This window comes from Pogona vitticeps, chromosome 6 (genome assembly GCF_051106095.1).
Source record: "Pogona vitticeps strain Pit_001003342236 chromosome 6, PviZW2.1, whole genome shotgun sequence".
Taxonomy (NCBI): Eukaryota; Metazoa; Chordata; class Lepidosauria; order Squamata; family Agamidae; genus Pogona; species Pogona vitticeps.
This window is the reverse complement of record NC_135788.1, coordinates 43444714-43464060: the sequence shown is the minus strand read 5'-3', so window position 1 is coordinate 43464060 and position 19347 is coordinate 43444714. Positions and strand designations below refer to the sequence as shown.

Below are 19347 nucleotides of genomic sequence, written 5' to 3'. Positions count from 1 at the left end.
AAAAGGCGGGGGGAAAGGGCAGGAAATGTGAATTTCCTGCCCTTTTCCCCTGCCTTTTTTTTCATTCGTAGGTCGAGGCTCCATTCGCAAGTCGATGCCAATTTTTGTGAACGGAGCCGTTCGTAAGTCGAAATGTTCATAGGTAGGGCCGTTCTTAAGTCGAGGTCCCACTGTATATTGTAAAATAAAATAAGATAGATTCCAAAGTTTGAATTAATATATAACAAAATGAAGTTATGTTTTGGAAGAGGTCTCATTGAAGTTAAAGGAGAATGAGGATGAGTTGCTTCATTATTCTTCCCCCCAGACATCCTCTGGAATCCAGCTTGAGACAGTTTGTCACTATGTTTGCTCTGGAATCAGATGGAGTGGCTCCGTTTCAGTGTCACTTCCAACCAGAGTATGCCCTGACTTATATTGGGAAGCTGCAGTTGTTTCACTTCCAGACATTGGAAGGCCAGTAGTTCTTCAGAATCTTCTCAGAACTTGTTCAAGTTTTCCTGCGGTTCTCTTACTTAGAGAGCCTATTGTCATTAGATTGTTAGTCTCAACACAAGCCTCACAAAGAAACCTTTGAGTGTCCCATTTGATTGCCTTAAATGCATAGGAAATGTTTCATTTGATTCAGATATGTCCTTGCAATTTCAGCTTTGTCAGGGTATCATGTTAGCATTTTAACCTCATCTCTGCATGAGTCAGCATTTGTAAACACAAAACCTGTAATTACTCACTAGTCTTTATACAGCCAACTTGAAAATTTGCTTTTAGATGAAGCTGCAATTTATACATTGCTAAATAAATGAAATATGCAAATATAAATATTGACAATGATCAAGAAGAGTATAATACCAGATCTGTGTGTGCTCCTAGCAGAACATCTTGGTTTTTTTGTTTATCTTGTCTTTATTAATTTTGCTAGTATTTATGCAGAAGACATTCTCAGTAGTTTGCACCCCTCATGTTCATATGAACATTTCTTTTGAAAACAACTTTCTCTTCCCTGGCACTCCACCCCCCACCCCCCGCAATGTATTGGACTACAACGTCCATATTTTTCTGCTAGCATAATAAAGCTGGTTGTGGGTGAGGAGTTGTAATCTAACACATCTGGAGGTTGCTATGTGAAGGAAAGCTTATTTAGAAAGACAAATGATCAGAAGTTTCTAGAACATCTATTTATTGCAACTGAAATAAGGACACACTTTCTCTTCATTTTAGACAACTGAATCCGTTTTCCTGAAGACACTTCAGTCTAATTTTCTACATGTTATGGTATACGAGAACCCTGTTTTGCAAAAGAAAGCACTAGACTGTATCCCAATCCGAGAACTGAGAAAGAAGGCTCAAGAAAAGCTAATACAAGCCAACAAAATGGACAAAGGTAATATTTTAACATAGTTTAGAAATCTGAATATATTAAGTAGAAAATAAGCATCAACATTTTTTTGTCCACAATTAAGAATTGATTTTAAAGCTGTGGACATTTCACTATGCACTGATTTTTAAAAGGAGAGATGTAAAAAGTGAAACAAAGCAAAGTCATATTTGTATCAGAATTTAACTTAGGTGTTTGTAGGCACCAAAAATGTAGAGTGCTGTGATAGTTTATTCAGTTGTAGCTGATGTGCTTTGGTTGATCACAGCTTTTGTCACTAATGCAGAGGTTGATTTAGTGGAATAAATGAGCTTATTCTGTGCCTATGTAAGTCTGGGTTACTTGTAAGTGGAGCTTGAAAAGGTTACTTTTTGGAAGTGCTGTCTGAGAGATTCTTGGAAGTGTTATCCAAGAGTAATTTTTCTAAGCTATAAGCTGTAACATAGTAGAAGAGCTGTCTGGCTTTTTCATTGGCACTGCATTCAGGTTAGCTGTCATGGCATTGACAACAAACTGAGAAACCTGATTAAACAAGTTTGGTTTGGACGTTCTAATGCACCATGCTGTTAAAATCGTAGGAAGGAACACAGGCATGAGCATGTTAGCTCTGTTCCTCTTCATATGCTGGAGGACAAAGATCTGTATGTGATCTACTAACGTAAGTTCAGCATGCCCATCCTTTGGGTGGTTCCAGTTTGATGATGACGCTCTGAGAGTGGCCCCACAAGCACATGCATTACACCTCTCCTCCAGGCATAGGCCGTGCAGAAATAGGGTCTTCTTCAGGAAAGAACAGGTTACATTCACAAAGTTCAACCTTCTAAGGATAAATCTAGTTGGTCAGTATTCTTGCCGCACTAAGAGTAGAAATTGTGTGGTGTTGTCATGACTTGGTGGGGAGAAACTACACTATCTGAGCCAGTAATTTCCACTTCTTCAAGGTGAGCTATGACTCCTCTTTAATTCATCTCTCCTTTACAGTGTTCTAAAAATATTTTTTTACAAATTCCCCTGACCTACTACGCTTTTAATTTCAAGACACCATAATCAGATAGCTTATGTCTCCAAAGCCCAACAGTTGGTTTCATTTAACAGTCACTTGAAAACCACCACTCTAAGAACTACAAATCTTTTTTAGCATCCTGAAAGCCAAATAGGGGAAGAGGCCAGTTAGGTTTCAATCTCAAGTAACCAACTGCTGTTCTTAGAATATGTACAAATACTACAGATTCTATACTAGCTTTGATACTAGCTGAAATCCTGTTGAGTAAGTTACACTACATAAGGCTGATGATGTCATCAACAGTTGCTTTTTTTTATAAATTAAACATTTCTAATTTCTCCTCCAAAGATCCTGAGGCTCTCATATAATCATTTTCATGATCACAAAGCTGTTGGGAGACATGGGACAGGAGGGGGAAGTCTCTAATTACCAAAAAATTGCCATTGCTGACAGTCATCCCAGCTACAGTGATTTTCAGTAGCAAAAGACTTCCCTCTCCTATCCCACAGCCCCCAATGACATCCTCACAAATGAAAATGATTGGGTCCTTCAGGAGAGTTTAATTAAACATCAGAAATGTTTAATTTCCAAAACATTGCAGTTGCCAATAATGTCATCAGCTTTATGTGGCATTATTTATGGCAACAAGATTTCAGCCTCTGACTAATAGTTTCTCTATGTTCATTTAAAAATTGCCTTTACCACTGTTCTGTGTGGTTTCTATCAGACATTGGTAAGCATGGGAGCCAGTATTCTGCTCAACCCTTTGCAGGAGGGCTGCACAGACTGCCAAAAATGCAGACATTGAAATCAGAAGTGGCTGGAAGAACACTTTCATTTCTGCAGAAGTAGTGTTTTGAGGTGCTTGATGCTGCTAGAGACCCCTGTGACCTATTTAAAATGGAAATCACCTCTTTTGGAGGCTTCCAGGAGCAGCAATTTATCTTCTTTTTCTGGAAAAAGAAAAGGCTGGGGGGGAAGGCTGAAGGTCGGTGGGTGGCTGCAATTTGTCCTTCCCTACCATAGGTAGAAGGGACATGGTGGCGCTGCAGGTTAAACCGCAGAAGCGTCTGTGCTGCAAGGTCGGAAGACCTGCAGTCGTAAGATCGAATCCACGCGACGGAGTGAACCCCCGTCGCTTGTCCCAGCTCCCGCCAACCTAGCGGTTTGAAAGCATGCAAAATGCGAGTAGATAAATAGGTATCACCACGGTGGGAAGGTAACAGCATTCCATGTCTAGTCATGCTGGCCATGTGACCACAGAAGATTGTCTTCTGACAAAATGCTAGCTCTATGGGTTGGAAACGGAGATGAGCACCGCCCCCTAGAGTCTGACACAACTGGACAAATTGTCATCAAGGGGAACCGTTACCTTTACCTTACCATAAGTAGATATTCTAATGCAGTTTAATTTGAGTTTTGGATTTTCTGTTTCAATTACTGTGTTTTAATTTTTTTAAGGCTCCCTTGTGAATGAAGAGGACATTTTGTTGCTAGAACTCCTGAACTGGTTTAAATGTGATTTTTTTGAGTGGGTAAATAATCTTTCGTGCAGCAAATGTGGAGGCCCAACAGAAGCAAAAGAGAATTTGTCACCTAATGATGATGATCTGAGATGGGATGCAAGTAGGGTAGAAAATCACTTCTGTAACCAGTGCCAGTTTAGCAATAGATTTCCAAGGTATGTATAATGCCTGCTTGCTTTAAAAGTCTGACACCTGTTTGCAACAGTGTTTTGGATCCAGATTTCTTTAGAATAGTCCCATGGAAATCAATAAAACGTAAGTTACACATAAGTAACAAGTCTTATTTATTTCAGCAGGTCTGTATGTATGATTGAATGCAACTCTATTGTTTCGTATTTGATATATTATAAGAAGGCTAATTTCTCATTTGCAGTTTAAACCACCCGGAGAGTGCTTGTAGCGCTATGGGGCGGTATATAAGTCCAATAAATAAATAAATAAATAAATAAATAAATAAATAAATAAATAAATTGACATAAAATGGAATCTCATTGTGTAACACAGGAGGATGAGAACTCCCTTTTAAGCAGTGCCACAAAGATATTATTATGTTTGTGTTTATGTTTTGCTGTCAGTTTAAGCAGAATAACTAATAACTGATCTTTTTTTGTGGGGTGGGTTATTGCTGTTACATTTTTATGGGTGCAAAGAAGGCACTCTGTACATATTCAGAAGTGCAATCCTCATTAAAATAGCCCATGTTTCAGGGACTAGTTTACAGTCTGGAGTTGAGCCCTGGAGTTCTAAGTAAATGAAAAATATTAAGATACCCATGCCAGTTCAGTTCGATATTTTCAGTAGGAGGCAATGGATAAATACATAGGTCAGAGCTGATCGGTTTGCTATGAGGTACAGATTTTGGTAGCTTTTATCTTTAAAATAAAAGTTTACTGTTTAATACCTGTGATACAAAAGAGACTGAGAAGAAAGAGGAGAATAAACAAATTCAAGAACTACAACTACAGTATGGATTATTCTTAGAGAAAAGGGTCCAAATGGTGTTCAGAAACCTACTGGTTAATTATGCTGGCATAAGCACAATAGTATACATCACAATGATGAAATGTCATTAGTTAACGGGTTACCGTTTTTATCCTCTTATCTATCACATACGAACTCATGACTGATGTGCAATGAGAGATACAACTGGTGATTTGTTATCTAGAAGCAATTTGCTGCTACAAGCTATCCCATTGCATTTATGCTAGTGTAACTAACTTATAGGATTCTGGCCAATGATATTTTTAATAATTTCATATTCTAATTGTCAATCCAAATGTGTTACCCTTTTCCCCTGAAAATAAAACATCCCCTGAAAATAAGCCCTAATGTGTTTTTTGGAGCAAAAATTAATATGACCCTGTCTTATTTTCAGGGAAACATGGTAGAACTCTTTAAGATACCGACTTTAAGTTTTTGTGGCACTAAATGGAGAGGGGGAAAATCCAAACCTCGCCCCCCCAAAAAAAACTTTGCTAAAAATAATTATATGCACAGGTACAACAATCCTGAGAAACTTCTGGAAACGAGACGTGGGCGTTGTGGAGAATGGGCAAACTGTTTTACTCTCTGCTGCAGAGCTGTAGGATTTGAAGCAAGATATGTTTGGGACGCAACAGGTATAATTGATATATATACCACCATATCAGTGGGTAGTTAACAGACAATAAAATCAGAATAGCAATATCAAAGAAAACAAAATTGTAAAAACATACAATTAAGGGACAAATCAAATTGAATTGTATGTCTAAGTATTTATACTTTTCACCAAGACTAGGGTCTGTGTTGACTATGGATAATGAATTAGTGCACCCATACGGATGGGCATATAGCTATGAACGTCTGAAAGTGTTAATTTGGACACCAGTGTAGTAGTATTATATGCTGTGCTCCATATTTTGTTAGTTATTTTGTCTGGTCTCCTCCCCTCCCCATGTAACAGTAGAAATGGGCAGTTCTCAAGTACTTTTACAGACAGGTTGTTAGAAAATATGTTATATCACTTTTCATATTTTTGTCACATTAATTTTTGTCTCATTGTCCCATGTAAAATCTCTACACGCATCTAAAAGTCAGCAAATATGGGGCCATATTGTTGGGGAGGTCTTGTCGATGACGTGCAGCAGGGGATCAGATGGAGATCCCCAACTCTAAGCTAGGAAGGAAAAAAGGATCTGTATCCCAGTGGTTTAGAGCTGGAATGGGAGATTTGTTCTAGCCAATTCTTTAAATTCAAACCACTCACAGGATGCGTGGACAAAGCCATACATTTCTGTCTTCCCCCTCTAGCTCTGAGTGGCAGTCAAGATGCAGAGACTCATTATGGCTCTGTGGTTGGCCCTAGCTACTGCATTATAAATCAGTCGAAGTTTTCTGAGCACTGTCATAATCCGCATAATGTCATGGATGGATGTGTTACTGTGGCTAGAATTGCATTTTTTAGGAATGGGCAATGGAAACAGGGTATTCCTCATTAAGGAGGGTTAGCATAACAGTTGAAATAGGGAGTGTACGCATTTTCAAATGTGACATAGAAAAAGGTATAATTTTAAACAAAGAAACAAACATAATTATAATTAAGTACTTTGGATTTTGAATTCAGCTTCCTAAAATAATGTGAACTCCATTCCTATAGTCGTTGTTTTCCTTTTCTCCCCCACAGATCATGTGTGGACTGAAGTATATTCTTCATCCCAGCAGAGATGGCTTCACTGTGACCCTTGTGAAAACATCTGTGATAAACCCCTTCTGTATGAGATTGGATGGGGGAAAAAACTGTCCTACATCATTGCATTCTCTAAAGATGAGGTAAGAGAAGCAAAGCTTGCAAAACTAGACAGAACTCATTTATAGAAACAGCTTTGCTGATAAATATTGATTGATCAATTGCCCTGTGTAAAAGGTTTGCTAATTCCATAGCCAGTAGAGGTTGATCTTTTATGTCAAATCAGTCGAAGAGAGTTTTATGTCAAAATGCTTAAAATTTAAAGCTATTAATCATGCTTATTTTAAAAAATCTTTTGCAATTTGCACTTTTCAGGTTGTTGATGTTACCTGGCGCTACTCTTGTAAGCATGAAGAACTGCTCTTGAGAAGGATACAAGTGAAAGAAGCAGTACTACGAGAAACTATCAATAATCTTAACAAAGGGGTATGTAGCTTTCCATAGACTGATTTGTTAGGAGTTCACAAATATTGAAACAAACTTGTCCTTGAATAAAGGATTACAGTGGTGCCTCGCAAGACGATTGCCTCGCAGGGCAAAAAACCCACAAGACGATTGGTTTTCACAATCCCTATGGCGTTTTGCAAGATGGTTTTTTCTATGACCATGCTTCGCAAGACTTTTTCCCCCTGAGACCCATGCTTCGCAAGACTAATAAATTTCATTCGTCTTGCGAGGCTTCCTTAGGGAACCTTGCAAGACAGTTTTTTCACAAGACGACAATTTTCACAGAACGAATTAAAATCGTCTTGCGAGGCACCACTGTACAAGTATAATTGGACTTTGGCATATAAAAACACTTCTACAACATGAGTGATCCGTCTATAATGTAAAGTGAACCAAAACCAAGGATTGGTGGCAGCCCTAGAGAGAAGCAGGAAGGCCCATACCTCTGACTGTGACACAGAGACAGGCCCGCACCTTAACAACTCTCTTCTCCACTAGAGTAGATCTTGCTGCTGTTTCACTTCTTTTAATCGTGACTTGTATACCTGACTAAAAAGGTTGACACACAGTGAGCCTTATTTTTACTGTTGGTTTTCCAAAGTCAGCACCATATGAGAGGTGCTCCTTAGTGAAAGCCATCTGGAGCAGGTAGCAGCAGGAAGCAGAAGTAGAACTGCTGGAATAGGTGCCAAGATCTTTTGAACTAGCTGCCATTTTAATAGTTCCACAATGCCCTGACATCGCTGGAGTGATAAAATTACAATTACCAAATGTCTGCCATTACTGCTTGGTACACCCACTGATACAGCTAGGTGAGGTTAATCATCTTCAGGGCAGGCATTGGTGCAAAGAGACCTTCCTGTGGCATTGGGGTTCTGGCCTAAGAAAGAAGAATATCAGCACTCATTGTATATTAAAAATGAAGGAAGGATTTGTGTTCTACGGTTATCAACAATAAAATCAGATGCAGCTTCCATGACAATAGCAATTACTTCCCATCCTTTGTAAATTACAAACTATGATGCTAACAAAAATAGACTGTACATTCTGTACTTTGTTGAAGTCTCACATAACTGAATTATCACTGATATGAATTGTCAGTAATCTAGCTTGATTCAGCTCTTTTAGTTAAAAAATCTAATCTTATGTAACACTATGTAGACAAAAGCATCCATCATTGAGAATCTAACCTTTTCATGTACCAGATGATTATGCATTGGGTTAATCACAGTATCAAGACTGGTACTGCCAGGGTGATCAGTCACGTAGAACAAACTAATTAATTGCAGTATCATGACTTTTCCCCTATTCCTAGTCTAGAAATAAAAAAAGTGGTTTAAAACTCTAAAAATCAGGGAGGTAGAGTAAAACATACTCAGCCCAGATTTTCTGATTAATTATATATATTTAGCATTAGTCAGATTGGAAAGTTCGGTCCAGGCTTTGACTGCAATTCTGTATATATTTGCTCAGAAAAAAATATCCCATTTAACTCTTAACTTTTCTGAGCAGACTTTCAGTGAAGCTTAGTATAGAAATTAATTGGACATAGGTGAACCATGATTTTTGTCCCACTGATTTCAATGAATCTTCTCTAAGGAAAAGTAGAACTGGATACAACCCAATGTGAAGACATTCCCAAATTGGTTTACTTTTGTTTTAATTTCTAACTGCAAATTCTTACCCACTTGTTTATGAATCTGGTTGAACTAAGTTGATACTTAAAGAAATGTTAATAAAACTAACAGATGCTGAGGCCAGACAATACATTACGCAATAGAAATAGAGTTGAAAATAAGGTTGCTGTTCTATATAGTTTCCTGAGAGAAAGCCCAAATCCAAACCACACACATAAGAACTGTTGTGTAATAGCTCTTCTTAGAGATGGGCATGAAGCACTTCATGCCATGTATAAGTTGTTAGGGTGGCACCCCATCCCTCTAGCTGGCTTCCCCACTCACCTGCCAGCACTCTGTTCATTCCCTCCCTGTTGCATTATCTTCGATTCTGGCAGGAGTATGGACTTCCCTTCTCTGCCTCCTCCAGCAGCAACCCACTCACAGGCTATGCTGCAGGAATGCCTTCCCTACCTCCTCCAGTGAGCAGCTGCTGGAGGAGGTGGACAAAGGAAATCCGTGCTCCTGCTGGAATTGAAGATTACGCAAAGTAAGCGAAGTGGCAGCACACACCAGCAAGTCAGTGGAGGAGTTGTCCAAATGAACACATGGTACCTGAGGTGCTGCCTCAATGACAACATGCTACAAAGTGCTTCATGCCCATCTCTAGTTTTTCTCCTCTGGTAGGCTGTCCTTCATGTGACTGACTGGCTGTGCACCTAATTTTGCAATCAGTGCATGGCTAGTCATGTGAAAGAGAGCCTGCCAGGCACCAGGAAGCATTTATTCTTTTGCAGGGAATTGGACTGAATGACATTTGGGATCCCTTTCAGCTCTACAATTCTACCATTTACCCTTATTGAATAAGGGAATAGGATCCTCACCTAAGAAGCCTTTTTTAGGTGGACACGTACACGATTTTGCTTTAATTTGTTTTTAATCACTGATTTCTTTAATCACAGAGACAACAATCGTTGACTGAAGACAGACGAAGGGAACTCTTACAGAGAATAATTGTGGAGCTTGTTGAATTTATTTCTCCTAAAACTCCTAAACCAGGAGAACTAGGAGGAAGGGTATCTGGATCACTAGCTTGGAGGCTTGCCAGAGGTGAAATTGCTTTAGAGGTATTTAGCATATTTTTGGCCATTATTGTAGAACCTTTTCTTAAGAGTACAGTTGTGACTTACTGCCTTAGTGCCCCAACTCATATTTACTGGTAGAAGAAAAAATACATAAATACATAATAGATAGATGGATAAATGGATAGAGAGACAGATATAAACAAAAACATGACATATTAGAAGATCAAGATGATTTGGGCTTGTTTTGCAGCCCCATGACCTAGACACCTTGAAGTCATTGAATCAACCACAAACTCCTCTGTATGCCAAGGTATTCTAGAGTCAAATGTGAGGCCATCTGTCCGACAACTAAAGCATGGTTGAAATTGAGTCATGCAACAGGACAATGATCCCAGCAAATGTACAAAATAATGGCTGAAAAAAACATCAAGGTGTTGCAATAACCCAATTAGTCCAGACCACAACCTAATTGAAATGCTTTGGTGGGACCTTAAGAAAACTGCATAAACAAATAGCCGCAAACCTCAGTAAACTGAAGCAACATTGGAAAAAAGAGTGGACTAAAATTCCTCCACATTGATGTAAGAAACTAATAAATGATTGCTTCAAGTTATTGCTACTAAAGGTGGTTCTACAAGCTATTGAATCTTAAATTTTTCATACATGGCTTCTCCATTTTGGCTTTATTTTTGTAAAATAAATCATGACGGTGTAATATGCTGTGTGTTGTTCATCTGAGGTTGTACTGTATTTATCTAATTTTCAGACATGATAAGGGCCAGATGATTTTTATTATGTCTTGATACATAAAACCATAGAATTCAAAGTTGCACTTTCTTTCTCACATGACTTTGTGTGCGTGTGTGTGATATTTATTGTGAATTATTTGGTATACTAATTGTTTAGCAGAAACCTAATTTGCACTTTGGACTTGATTATTTAGAGTAAAGAAGTTATTTTTATTCCAACTGCAAAAGAAAAGGCGTCTAAGCTTCTCCACCTAAGATACAATATAGTGAAAGATTACTACACACGAATATCCAATAATAATGAAAAGATTGCTGGATGGGAGAAAGGTATCTGGAAAATGGACTCTTTGTGGAGAAAGATTGAATCAGACTGGAAAATGGTGAGTATCATAACCCAAGAAAAAGTATTCCACATGTTGTCATTATACATGGAAGCAACACTATAATGGCAAAGTTTTTATTTTCCCCTCAGTATTTCTGTGAATTGTAATGTATTTAGTTTTAGTTGATAAATTTAATGTCCATTTTCAGATATGATTGCCGGATGAACTAAGTGGCTGAATATGCAGGCATCATGGCTTTCAGAAAAGAATAGAGTTGCCAACAGATAACATATCTGTTCCGATATTAAACCTAAAGTTTGACATTTTCCTTTCAAAGGCAGACCAAAGAGCTGCCTATAATAATAATAATGATACCTTTTCAGAGAATTAATTTTTCACCTCTATAGAAGTAGCTTTCTATTCTGTCTTTATTACACACAAGAACTAGGCAGAGTTTTTTAATTCCGAATGTATCTTCTCCACCTGCAAAAAAATAACGAATGTCAGTCACCTTGCATTAATGAAGATCCTACCTGGCCGAATTTCCATTTGTAAGAAGACCGAATAAAAATTGGAGCATGCGTTAAAAACCTAAGGAAAGATTGACAGATTACAGAAAGAAGAAAGTATTGTCCACAGTAAAAGATAATACAAATGGACTGACCCAACATTGGGCCCTGTGCGGTAATAACCCTTGAAATATCATGCCTTCAGAAGCTGCATACAAAAGAGTCCTGTGCCGGATCAACTCAGCATGTGTAGACCTTGACAACTAGTGTTCCCAGTAAGATCTGCCAGTATCAACCACATTTGGCTGAATTGTCTTAATCCAACCTTACTGCTCACCTGTCCACTCCTAACTGGTAATAAGCACTGAAAAAATCGACTGTCATAGCTGTGAAGACTGATGGGGATGCTGATCTAGAAAACAGCCATCTATGCACATAGCTAATTATGTGCATTTTTGTTGCACGGCCAAACCTGAGGATCTGTGCAGCTTAGTTTTGGGTTTTTTTGAAACTAAATTTTGGCAAAACACAGAACAAGAACTGTAATTAGTGCATTTACAGTGGCACCAAATGAACCCCATTTTAAAATCAGGACGAATCATAAGAATTCTACAGAGAGTTACTACAGACTGTATCGATGCCGACAGGGTTGATGGCAACTCACTTTAAGGAAGCAAGCCAGGTCATCATCCCACTGATCACTCATAGATCAGATGTTGAAGCTTTCCTGGGTGATGCTTTCACATGCCTCTCATTTTAGGCGAAAGCAAAATGGGGAAAGTTATGTTCAATGCATTTTTTTTAATGCAGCTGAATCCAGAGGTGAGGACACCTGCCTCCCAAATTGGCAACTTAAGACATTTTGCTCAAATTTTCCTCAGTGGGGTGTCTATGTGTGGACAGAAGAGAGTCTCCATGTTACTGTGGGGACTAGTTGCAGGAGGAAGGTGCCACTCTTGGGCCTTCTATGAGTCAGCTTAGTTCTAAGGGTTGAAGATTTCATTCCTCCAGCAGAGGGAATTCAGTAATTTATGGAGTGATCGCTTCTTGAAAGAAATTTGTTAATACTATATTAATTTTTGCTCCAAAATAAATCCCACTGAACCTTAGTGACTGTAATTACTCTTAATAGGAAGCATGTTTCACAGAGCTGGCTGCCACCAAGGACACACTTAGACTACTTATTAGTGCAGTTCTATATATCTCCTTCATGGATTGCTGCCTTGTTGTGGCGAAGGGGCTTGAGTAATTCAGAGAAGCTATAGGCTATGCCATGCAGGGACACCCAAGACAGAAAGGACATAGTGGAGAGTTCCGACTAAACGCAATCCACTGCAGCAGGAACTGGCAAGCCACTGCAGTATCTTTGCCAAGAATACCTCATGAACAGAAACAAAAGGCTAAAAGATATGACGCTGGAAGATGGGACCCTTAGGTCCGAAGGCATCCAACATGCTACTGAGAAAGAATGGAAGACAAGTAGGAGTAGCCCCAGAGCTAGTGAAGTGGTTGGGCCAAAGCCGAAAGGATGCTCAGCTGTGGACGTGCCTGGAAGTGAAAGGAAAGTTTGATGCTGCAAAGGAAAATACTGCGTAGGAACCTGGAATGTAAGATCTATGAACCTTGGGAAGCTGGAGGTGATCAAACAGGAGATGGCAAGAATAAACATTGACATCCTGGGCATCAGTGAACTAAAATGGACAGGAATGGGTGAATTCAATTCAGACGATTACCATATCTACTATTCTGGGCAAGAATCCTGTAGAAGAAATGGAGTAGCTCTCATAGTGAACAAAAGAGTGGGAAAAGCTGTAATGGGATATAATCTCAAAATGATAGAATGATTTCAGTACAAATCCAAGGCAGACTTTTCAACATCACAATAATCCAAGTTTATGCACCAAGCACCAATTCTGAGGAGACTGAAATTGACCAGTTCTATGAAGACTTACAACACCTTCTCGAACTGACACCAAAGAAAGATGTTCTTCTCATTATAGGGGACTGGAATGCTAAAGTCAACAGATAAAAGGAACAACAGAGAAGTTTGGCCTTGGAGTTCAAAACGAAGCAGGGCAGAAGCTAATAGAGTTTTGTCAAGAGAACAAGCTGGTCATCACAAACACTCTTTTCCAACAATACAAGAGGCAACTCTACACATGGAAATCACCAGATGGGCAATACCGTAATCAGATTGATTATATTTTCTATAGCCAAAGATGGAGAAGCTCTATACAGGCAGCAGAAACAAGACCTGGAGCTGATTGTGGCTCTGATCATCAGCTTCTCATAGCAGAATTCAAGCTTAAATTGAAGAGAGTAGGAAAAACCACTGGGCTAGTCAGGTATAATCTATTCTAAACCAAATCCCTTATGAATACACAGTGGAAGTGAAGAACAGATTTAAGGAACTTGATTTGGTGGACAGAGTGCCTGAAGAACTTTGGATAGAGGCTCGTAACGTTGTACACAAGGCAGCAATAAACACCATCCCAAAGAAAAGGAAATGCAAGAAAGCAACAAGGCTTTACAAATAGCAGAGAAGAGAAGGGAAACAAAATGCAAGGGAGATAGGGAAAGTTACAGAAAATGGAATGCAGGCTTCCAAAGAATAGCAAGGAGAGACAAGAGGGCCTTCTTAAACGAACAATGCAAAGAAATAGAGGAAAAGAATAGAAAGGGAAAAACCAGAGATCTGTTCAAAAAATCAGAGATATTAAAGGAACATTTTGTGCAAAGATGAACATGATAAAGGACAAAAATGGTAGGGACCTAATAGAAGCAGAAGATACCAGGAAGAGGTGGAAGAATACACAGAGGAATTATACCAGAAAGATCTGGATGTCCCGGACTAACCAGATACAGTATTGTGGTTGCTGACCTTGAGCCAGACATCCTGGAGAGTGAAGTCAAGTGGGCCTTAGAAAGCTTGGCTAACAACAAGGCCAGCGGAGGTGATGGCATTCCAGTTGAACTATTTAAAATCTTAATTGATGACGCTGTTAAGGTGCTACATTCAATATGCCAGCAAGTTTGGAAAAGTCAACAGTGGCCAGAGGACTGGAAAAGATCAGTCTACATCCCAATCCCAAAGAAGGGCAGTGCCAAAGAATGTTCCAACTACCATACAATTGCACTCATTTCACATGCTAGCGAGGTTATGCTCAAAGTCCTCCAAGGTAGGCTTCAGCAGCATAGAGAACGAGAACTCCCAGAAGTACAAGCTGGATTTTGAAGGGGCAGAGGAACTAGAGACCTAATTGCTAACATGCCCTGAATTATGGAGAAAGCCAGAGAGTTCCAGAAAATCATCTACTTCTGCTTCATTGACTGTGCAAAAGCCTTTGACTGTGTGAACCACAGCAAACTATGGCAAGTACTTAAAGAAATGGGAGTGCCTGATCACCTTATCTATCTCCTGAGAAACCTATATGTGAGACAGGAAGCAACAATTAGAATTGGATATGGAACAACTGATTGGTTCAAAATTGGGAAAGGAGTACAACAAGGCTGTATATTGTCCCCGACTTATTTAACTTATATGCAGAATACATCATGCAAAAGGCTGGACTGGAGGTATCCCAAGCAAGATTAAGATTACCGAAAGAAATATCAACAACCTCCGATATGCAGATGATCGCACTCTGATGGCAAAAAGTGAGGAGAGATGAAAGAACCTCTTCTGCTTCTTTGTTGCCCTTTCCCTAACCATTGGGGCGAAAGAGCAACAAAGAAGCAGCCTCTTCACCACCAATGGTTAGGGTTTTTTTAATTTCCCGCCCATTTCCCCTGCCTTTTTTTGTTCGTAGGTCAAAGCTCTGGCTGCAAGTCAGAGCAAAATTTTGCGGCCGGAGCTGTTCGTAAGTCAATTTGTTCGCAGGTCAGGGCATTCGTAAGTCATGGCACCACTGTATAGGGTTTTACTTAGAAGCAAGGTCCATTAAATTGAGAAGGCTTACGTACAAGTAAGTGTGCAAATGGTAGCAGCATTAAACAAACTAACTGAAAATAGGATTGCAGTTTTAATACATGTTGCTCAAGTCACCCTATTCATTTTTTTTACTGTTGTTTTTGACTAGGTTTATTTAGCACGAAAAGAAGGATCATTGTCTGGTTACATTGCCTGGAAGTTTGAGTGCGGCTCCGTTGGTCTAAAAATAGAAAGCATTTCGGTCAGGACAAGTGGTCAGACATTTCAGAGTGGAAGAGTAAGGTGGCTGCTGCGCTCTGGAAACACTACAGTGGATGTAAATGGAGGCAAGTGTGAAACTCTTGAATTTCTGAAATGCACCTGCTAACAGAGCAGAACATTAAAAGTTAAAATAGATTGATTTATCATTTTTAATATTAATGATTCAAATCCATTTCATTCATCCTCTCAACAGTATTGCAATATGAGCTATCAATTCCTCTTTACAAAACATAGGTTAAGTAATAATACGTGGACCCATGTTGCCTGAGAAGTCCATGGATGATCTTATACTTCACTTCCTTACCTTGCAATCCTATGGAGGTTTCTCAGAAATAAGTCCTAGTGTCCTCACTGTGCTTTTCTTTTAGGTAAATGCCATACTATTACATGTTAAAGTTGCAGTGGAAAGGGCTGCTTGTAAGTCAGAATCAACTTGACAGCATATGATTATGATTATTTAAAGCTGCAGTCCTAAAGACTCATTAGCAGGATTTATTTTGAGTGCTCATTCATAGACTGTGCTGTTAGTTTAGATTTCATAGAGTGAAAGGGAATGTATACAATTCTAAATTGCCAGTGTTGACTGACATTGATGACAGCTGGGTTAAAATGTCTAGTTTGCTACCCATCCAAGCTGAATTATTAAAATTTTAGCTGATTTAGCCTAAATACAATGGGGAAGTCTGGTGGTGAAACTGCTGCTGTTAGTGAATACAGAAGGAAGGGTAATTTCTCATCCTTAGCCTAGCCTTCTAAGGAACCCCACAGGAGCCAGTGTTGGATTATGCTAAGGGCTGCAAAGGGAGGGGGGATTCTGTCAGACTGGTACCTTGTGCTCCACTGAATTTAAGCCATATTCCCATTGACTAGAAATGGGATTTAGATCAGATTTCTGGTATGGGCGGCACCGTTCCTTTTCCACTCTGTTTTGGTCCTTTTTTTTTTGTTGCTGTTGTTGTTTTAGTTTTGCTTCCATCTGTACACATGTACTCTTTATTACAGGTATCTCTTGACTCTGCTGCATTCATTGGATGCTTCTGAGCCAAAAGAAAGCAAATCTTCCCACCATTGACAAAGCATCATGGATAGTAGTGGCTGGAACTGTAGTTGCTTAATGAGCAAATGTGTGTTTGCCTTTTTCCCTTCAAATGGTGCATATAAAACTCAGCTTTGTCTATCAAAACCTTATTTAACCCTTTCCTGTGTAGTCCCTGGTGTACCTTATAGCATTGAAGTTTGTCTGTTTCTAAGATCTATTAGTCTTGTTTGGCCTTCATAATTCTTATTCTTTCCTTGAAACCTTTTGCATAATTGTACATCAGTGCATCTTGACCTTCTCTTTTATATATGAATGTTCTGCATTTTCTAAATTACTTTGTCTTATGGATATTATCAGCTGCAATCTACCCATTCTAACCTGGAATAACTCCTAGCATGGTGGTATTGCACATACATAAATTCCCAGACACTTGAAGAACATGTTACATAAGACTGACTCAGAGAATAACTCAAGGGGAGGTATAAAATGGTTTAAATATAAATAGTCAAGAAGTATCTAGGTTTAGCTAAACTTTAGGACATACTTTACAGATTTTTAATTGATGTCAGCATGTCTAGGAGTTTTCTGAAGCAGAGACATATTTTCTTCTCTACACTATGAATTGTAAATGATAAATATGTTGCAGTTGTTTTCATAGCCTTCTTTAAATCAATGGGCCAGATCCAATATTAGTCCTATTTAGAGTGAATCCATTGAAATGAAAGGGACTTTTCATTACAATTAACTTTGTTGATTTTAATCAGTCCACCAGAGATAGGACTGACACTTTAGCCCAATAATTTATATTATTCTTATTAATACAACAGGTGTTTGAACAGCTTTTGTTATGTCTTTTTCCTCCCTTTCTGTAGATAAAAATCTTCACTCCTACCCTGATATTTCTAACGTAACAGATGTTATCTTGGAAGCCGAACTAAGCGGAGGGGATGGTGACATTGCATGGCAACACACACAGCTGTTTAGGCAAAGCTTAAATGAGGGCAAGGATTGTTTTGAGGTTATTATAAAATTCAGTGATCTTTGAGTATCTGAACAGATTCTTGACAAGACATATACAAAAAGAAAGGATTTCTAGCAATAAGTATTTTTTTTTAAATCATATGAACACTGTTAGAAAGTCCTATCTAAAACATTGTGTTTTTCATTGTGCATCCAAGAAAAACTTAGATTATCACCCGGCAGATAAGCTTTGATCTTATTCCTGCATTGAGCAGGGGGTTGGACTTGATGGCCTTATAGGCCCCTTCCAACTTCACTTTTCTGTGATTTCTATGATTTCATATGACTATTTGAGAGGAAAAAGTTTTTGCAAAATATGAATTACATTTTGTTGATGTGAACTACAGAGAAGGTCTGGACTCAGTGTCCCAACATGCATCAGATACTTACATTTAAAAGTAGAAGGATAGTGGCATTTTTGCATCCACAAAGCACCTTAAGTTTAGGTTGCAGTCCTATGTTTACTGATTTAAGAGGAAATGCTGTTAAACAAAGCAGATTTATTCCTGATTAAACATGCATAAGCTGCATGTCATTTTAAAGTTAGAATTCCTATTTTCTAATGTTTAATCTGTACTGGAAGGAGAGGATTTTAAAAAATGTAAATGGAACTTTATTTCACTTAAAAGAATAAGGAAATTTTAACTTCTTTTAATTCTGGACTTTGGACTTTGATTATTTTAAAAACCTCATGGGATGTTTGGATTTGCTTGTAATTTTATAGTAAACAATTTATTGTATTCAGAATATTAAAGTACTGTTATGGAGCTATGGAAAAAAATTACTAGCTCACTGTCATTTTTGGTTCAGTTTCTTACGGTTTTGAAGACAAAGCTTTCTTGACAAAATAGCCAAAGTTGATATCTGCTGTCCTCTGAATTTCTCCAGAACATACACCAATGTAGAAGTGAGTATTTTAGAGTTCAGTATTGAATTTTTTGTGTGGCTTGGTGCATGATGAGGAAGACAGATGATGACTTGTAAACTAGCAGTGATCTGCTGCTGTGATTTACACCACTGCACTTACACCAACATAATTAATCAAACAATTTCTAGCGATTGAGTCCTTGAAATCTTTTCATAACTTGCAGTATAAAAGATACCTTAACTTATATAAAGGAATACAGAATACAGTGTGACATTTTTGTGCATGTTCCATATTGTTTGAATTTGAATTCAACCACTGTTTTTACAGACCCATTGTTTCTGTTAAATTGCTTGCAGTCACTGTTGTCAGTTTGATAGACACAAAACTGATATTTGGCCACTTCTGGATACCCGAACACGGCTGGTTTTGAGGGTGGGCAATCTGGACATTCATCTTGGAATCAGTCTATAAAGGGGGATGATTAGTTGGACTGTTCTGGACTTTATTATCTGCAGTGACCTGTACTGAAAAAAACAAAACAAAAGCATAACAAGTCTGTTGACCTCCTCCCATCTACTTCAAATTGTTTGGCTACTATTTGAAAAAGTGAATATCTACTCATTAATATTACAGTATATTTCCTTTTCAATTTCAGCTGGATGTCATTCAGCTTTGCACTAATGGGACAGTATACAAATCTATGAAAGAAAGAAAAAGAAAGAATTCATTCTAGGTAAAAATCAGCAGAAGATTGTTTTTTCTTAAAGCAACATTATTGGCACTGTAATCAGTTAGGTACTGCAAGCATTGTCAACATTTTTTTTCCAAATGGAGATGACCAAGAGAATAGTTTAAAGTTAATTCTTGCCT

General features: G+C 38.5%; 1 protein-coding gene across 1 annotated transcript in view; it reads left to right on the top strand.

Moving 5' to 3' along the window:
• The window catches only part of NGLY1 (N-glycanase 1), a 40908-nt gene extending 22518 nt beyond the window's left edge, over positions 1-18390 (top strand). The window contains exons 4-12 of the mRNA XM_073003421.2: positions 1219-1381; positions 3840-4059; positions 5402-5523; positions 6567-6712; positions 6945-7055; positions 9655-9819; positions 10721-10906; positions 15438-15615; positions 17462-18390. Of these exons, the coding sequence (XP_072859522.2) occupies positions 1219-1381; positions 3840-4059; positions 5402-5523; positions 6567-6712; positions 6945-7055; positions 9655-9819; positions 10721-10906; positions 15438-15615; positions 17462-17634 (1464 nt within the window). The 3' untranslated portion in view covers positions 17635-18390. The remainder of the gene's footprint in view (positions 1-1218; positions 1382-3839; positions 4060-5401; positions 5524-6566; positions 6713-6944; positions 7056-9654; positions 9820-10720; positions 10907-15437; positions 15616-17461) is intronic.
• The last annotated feature ends 957 nt before the right edge of the window (positions 18391-19347 follow it).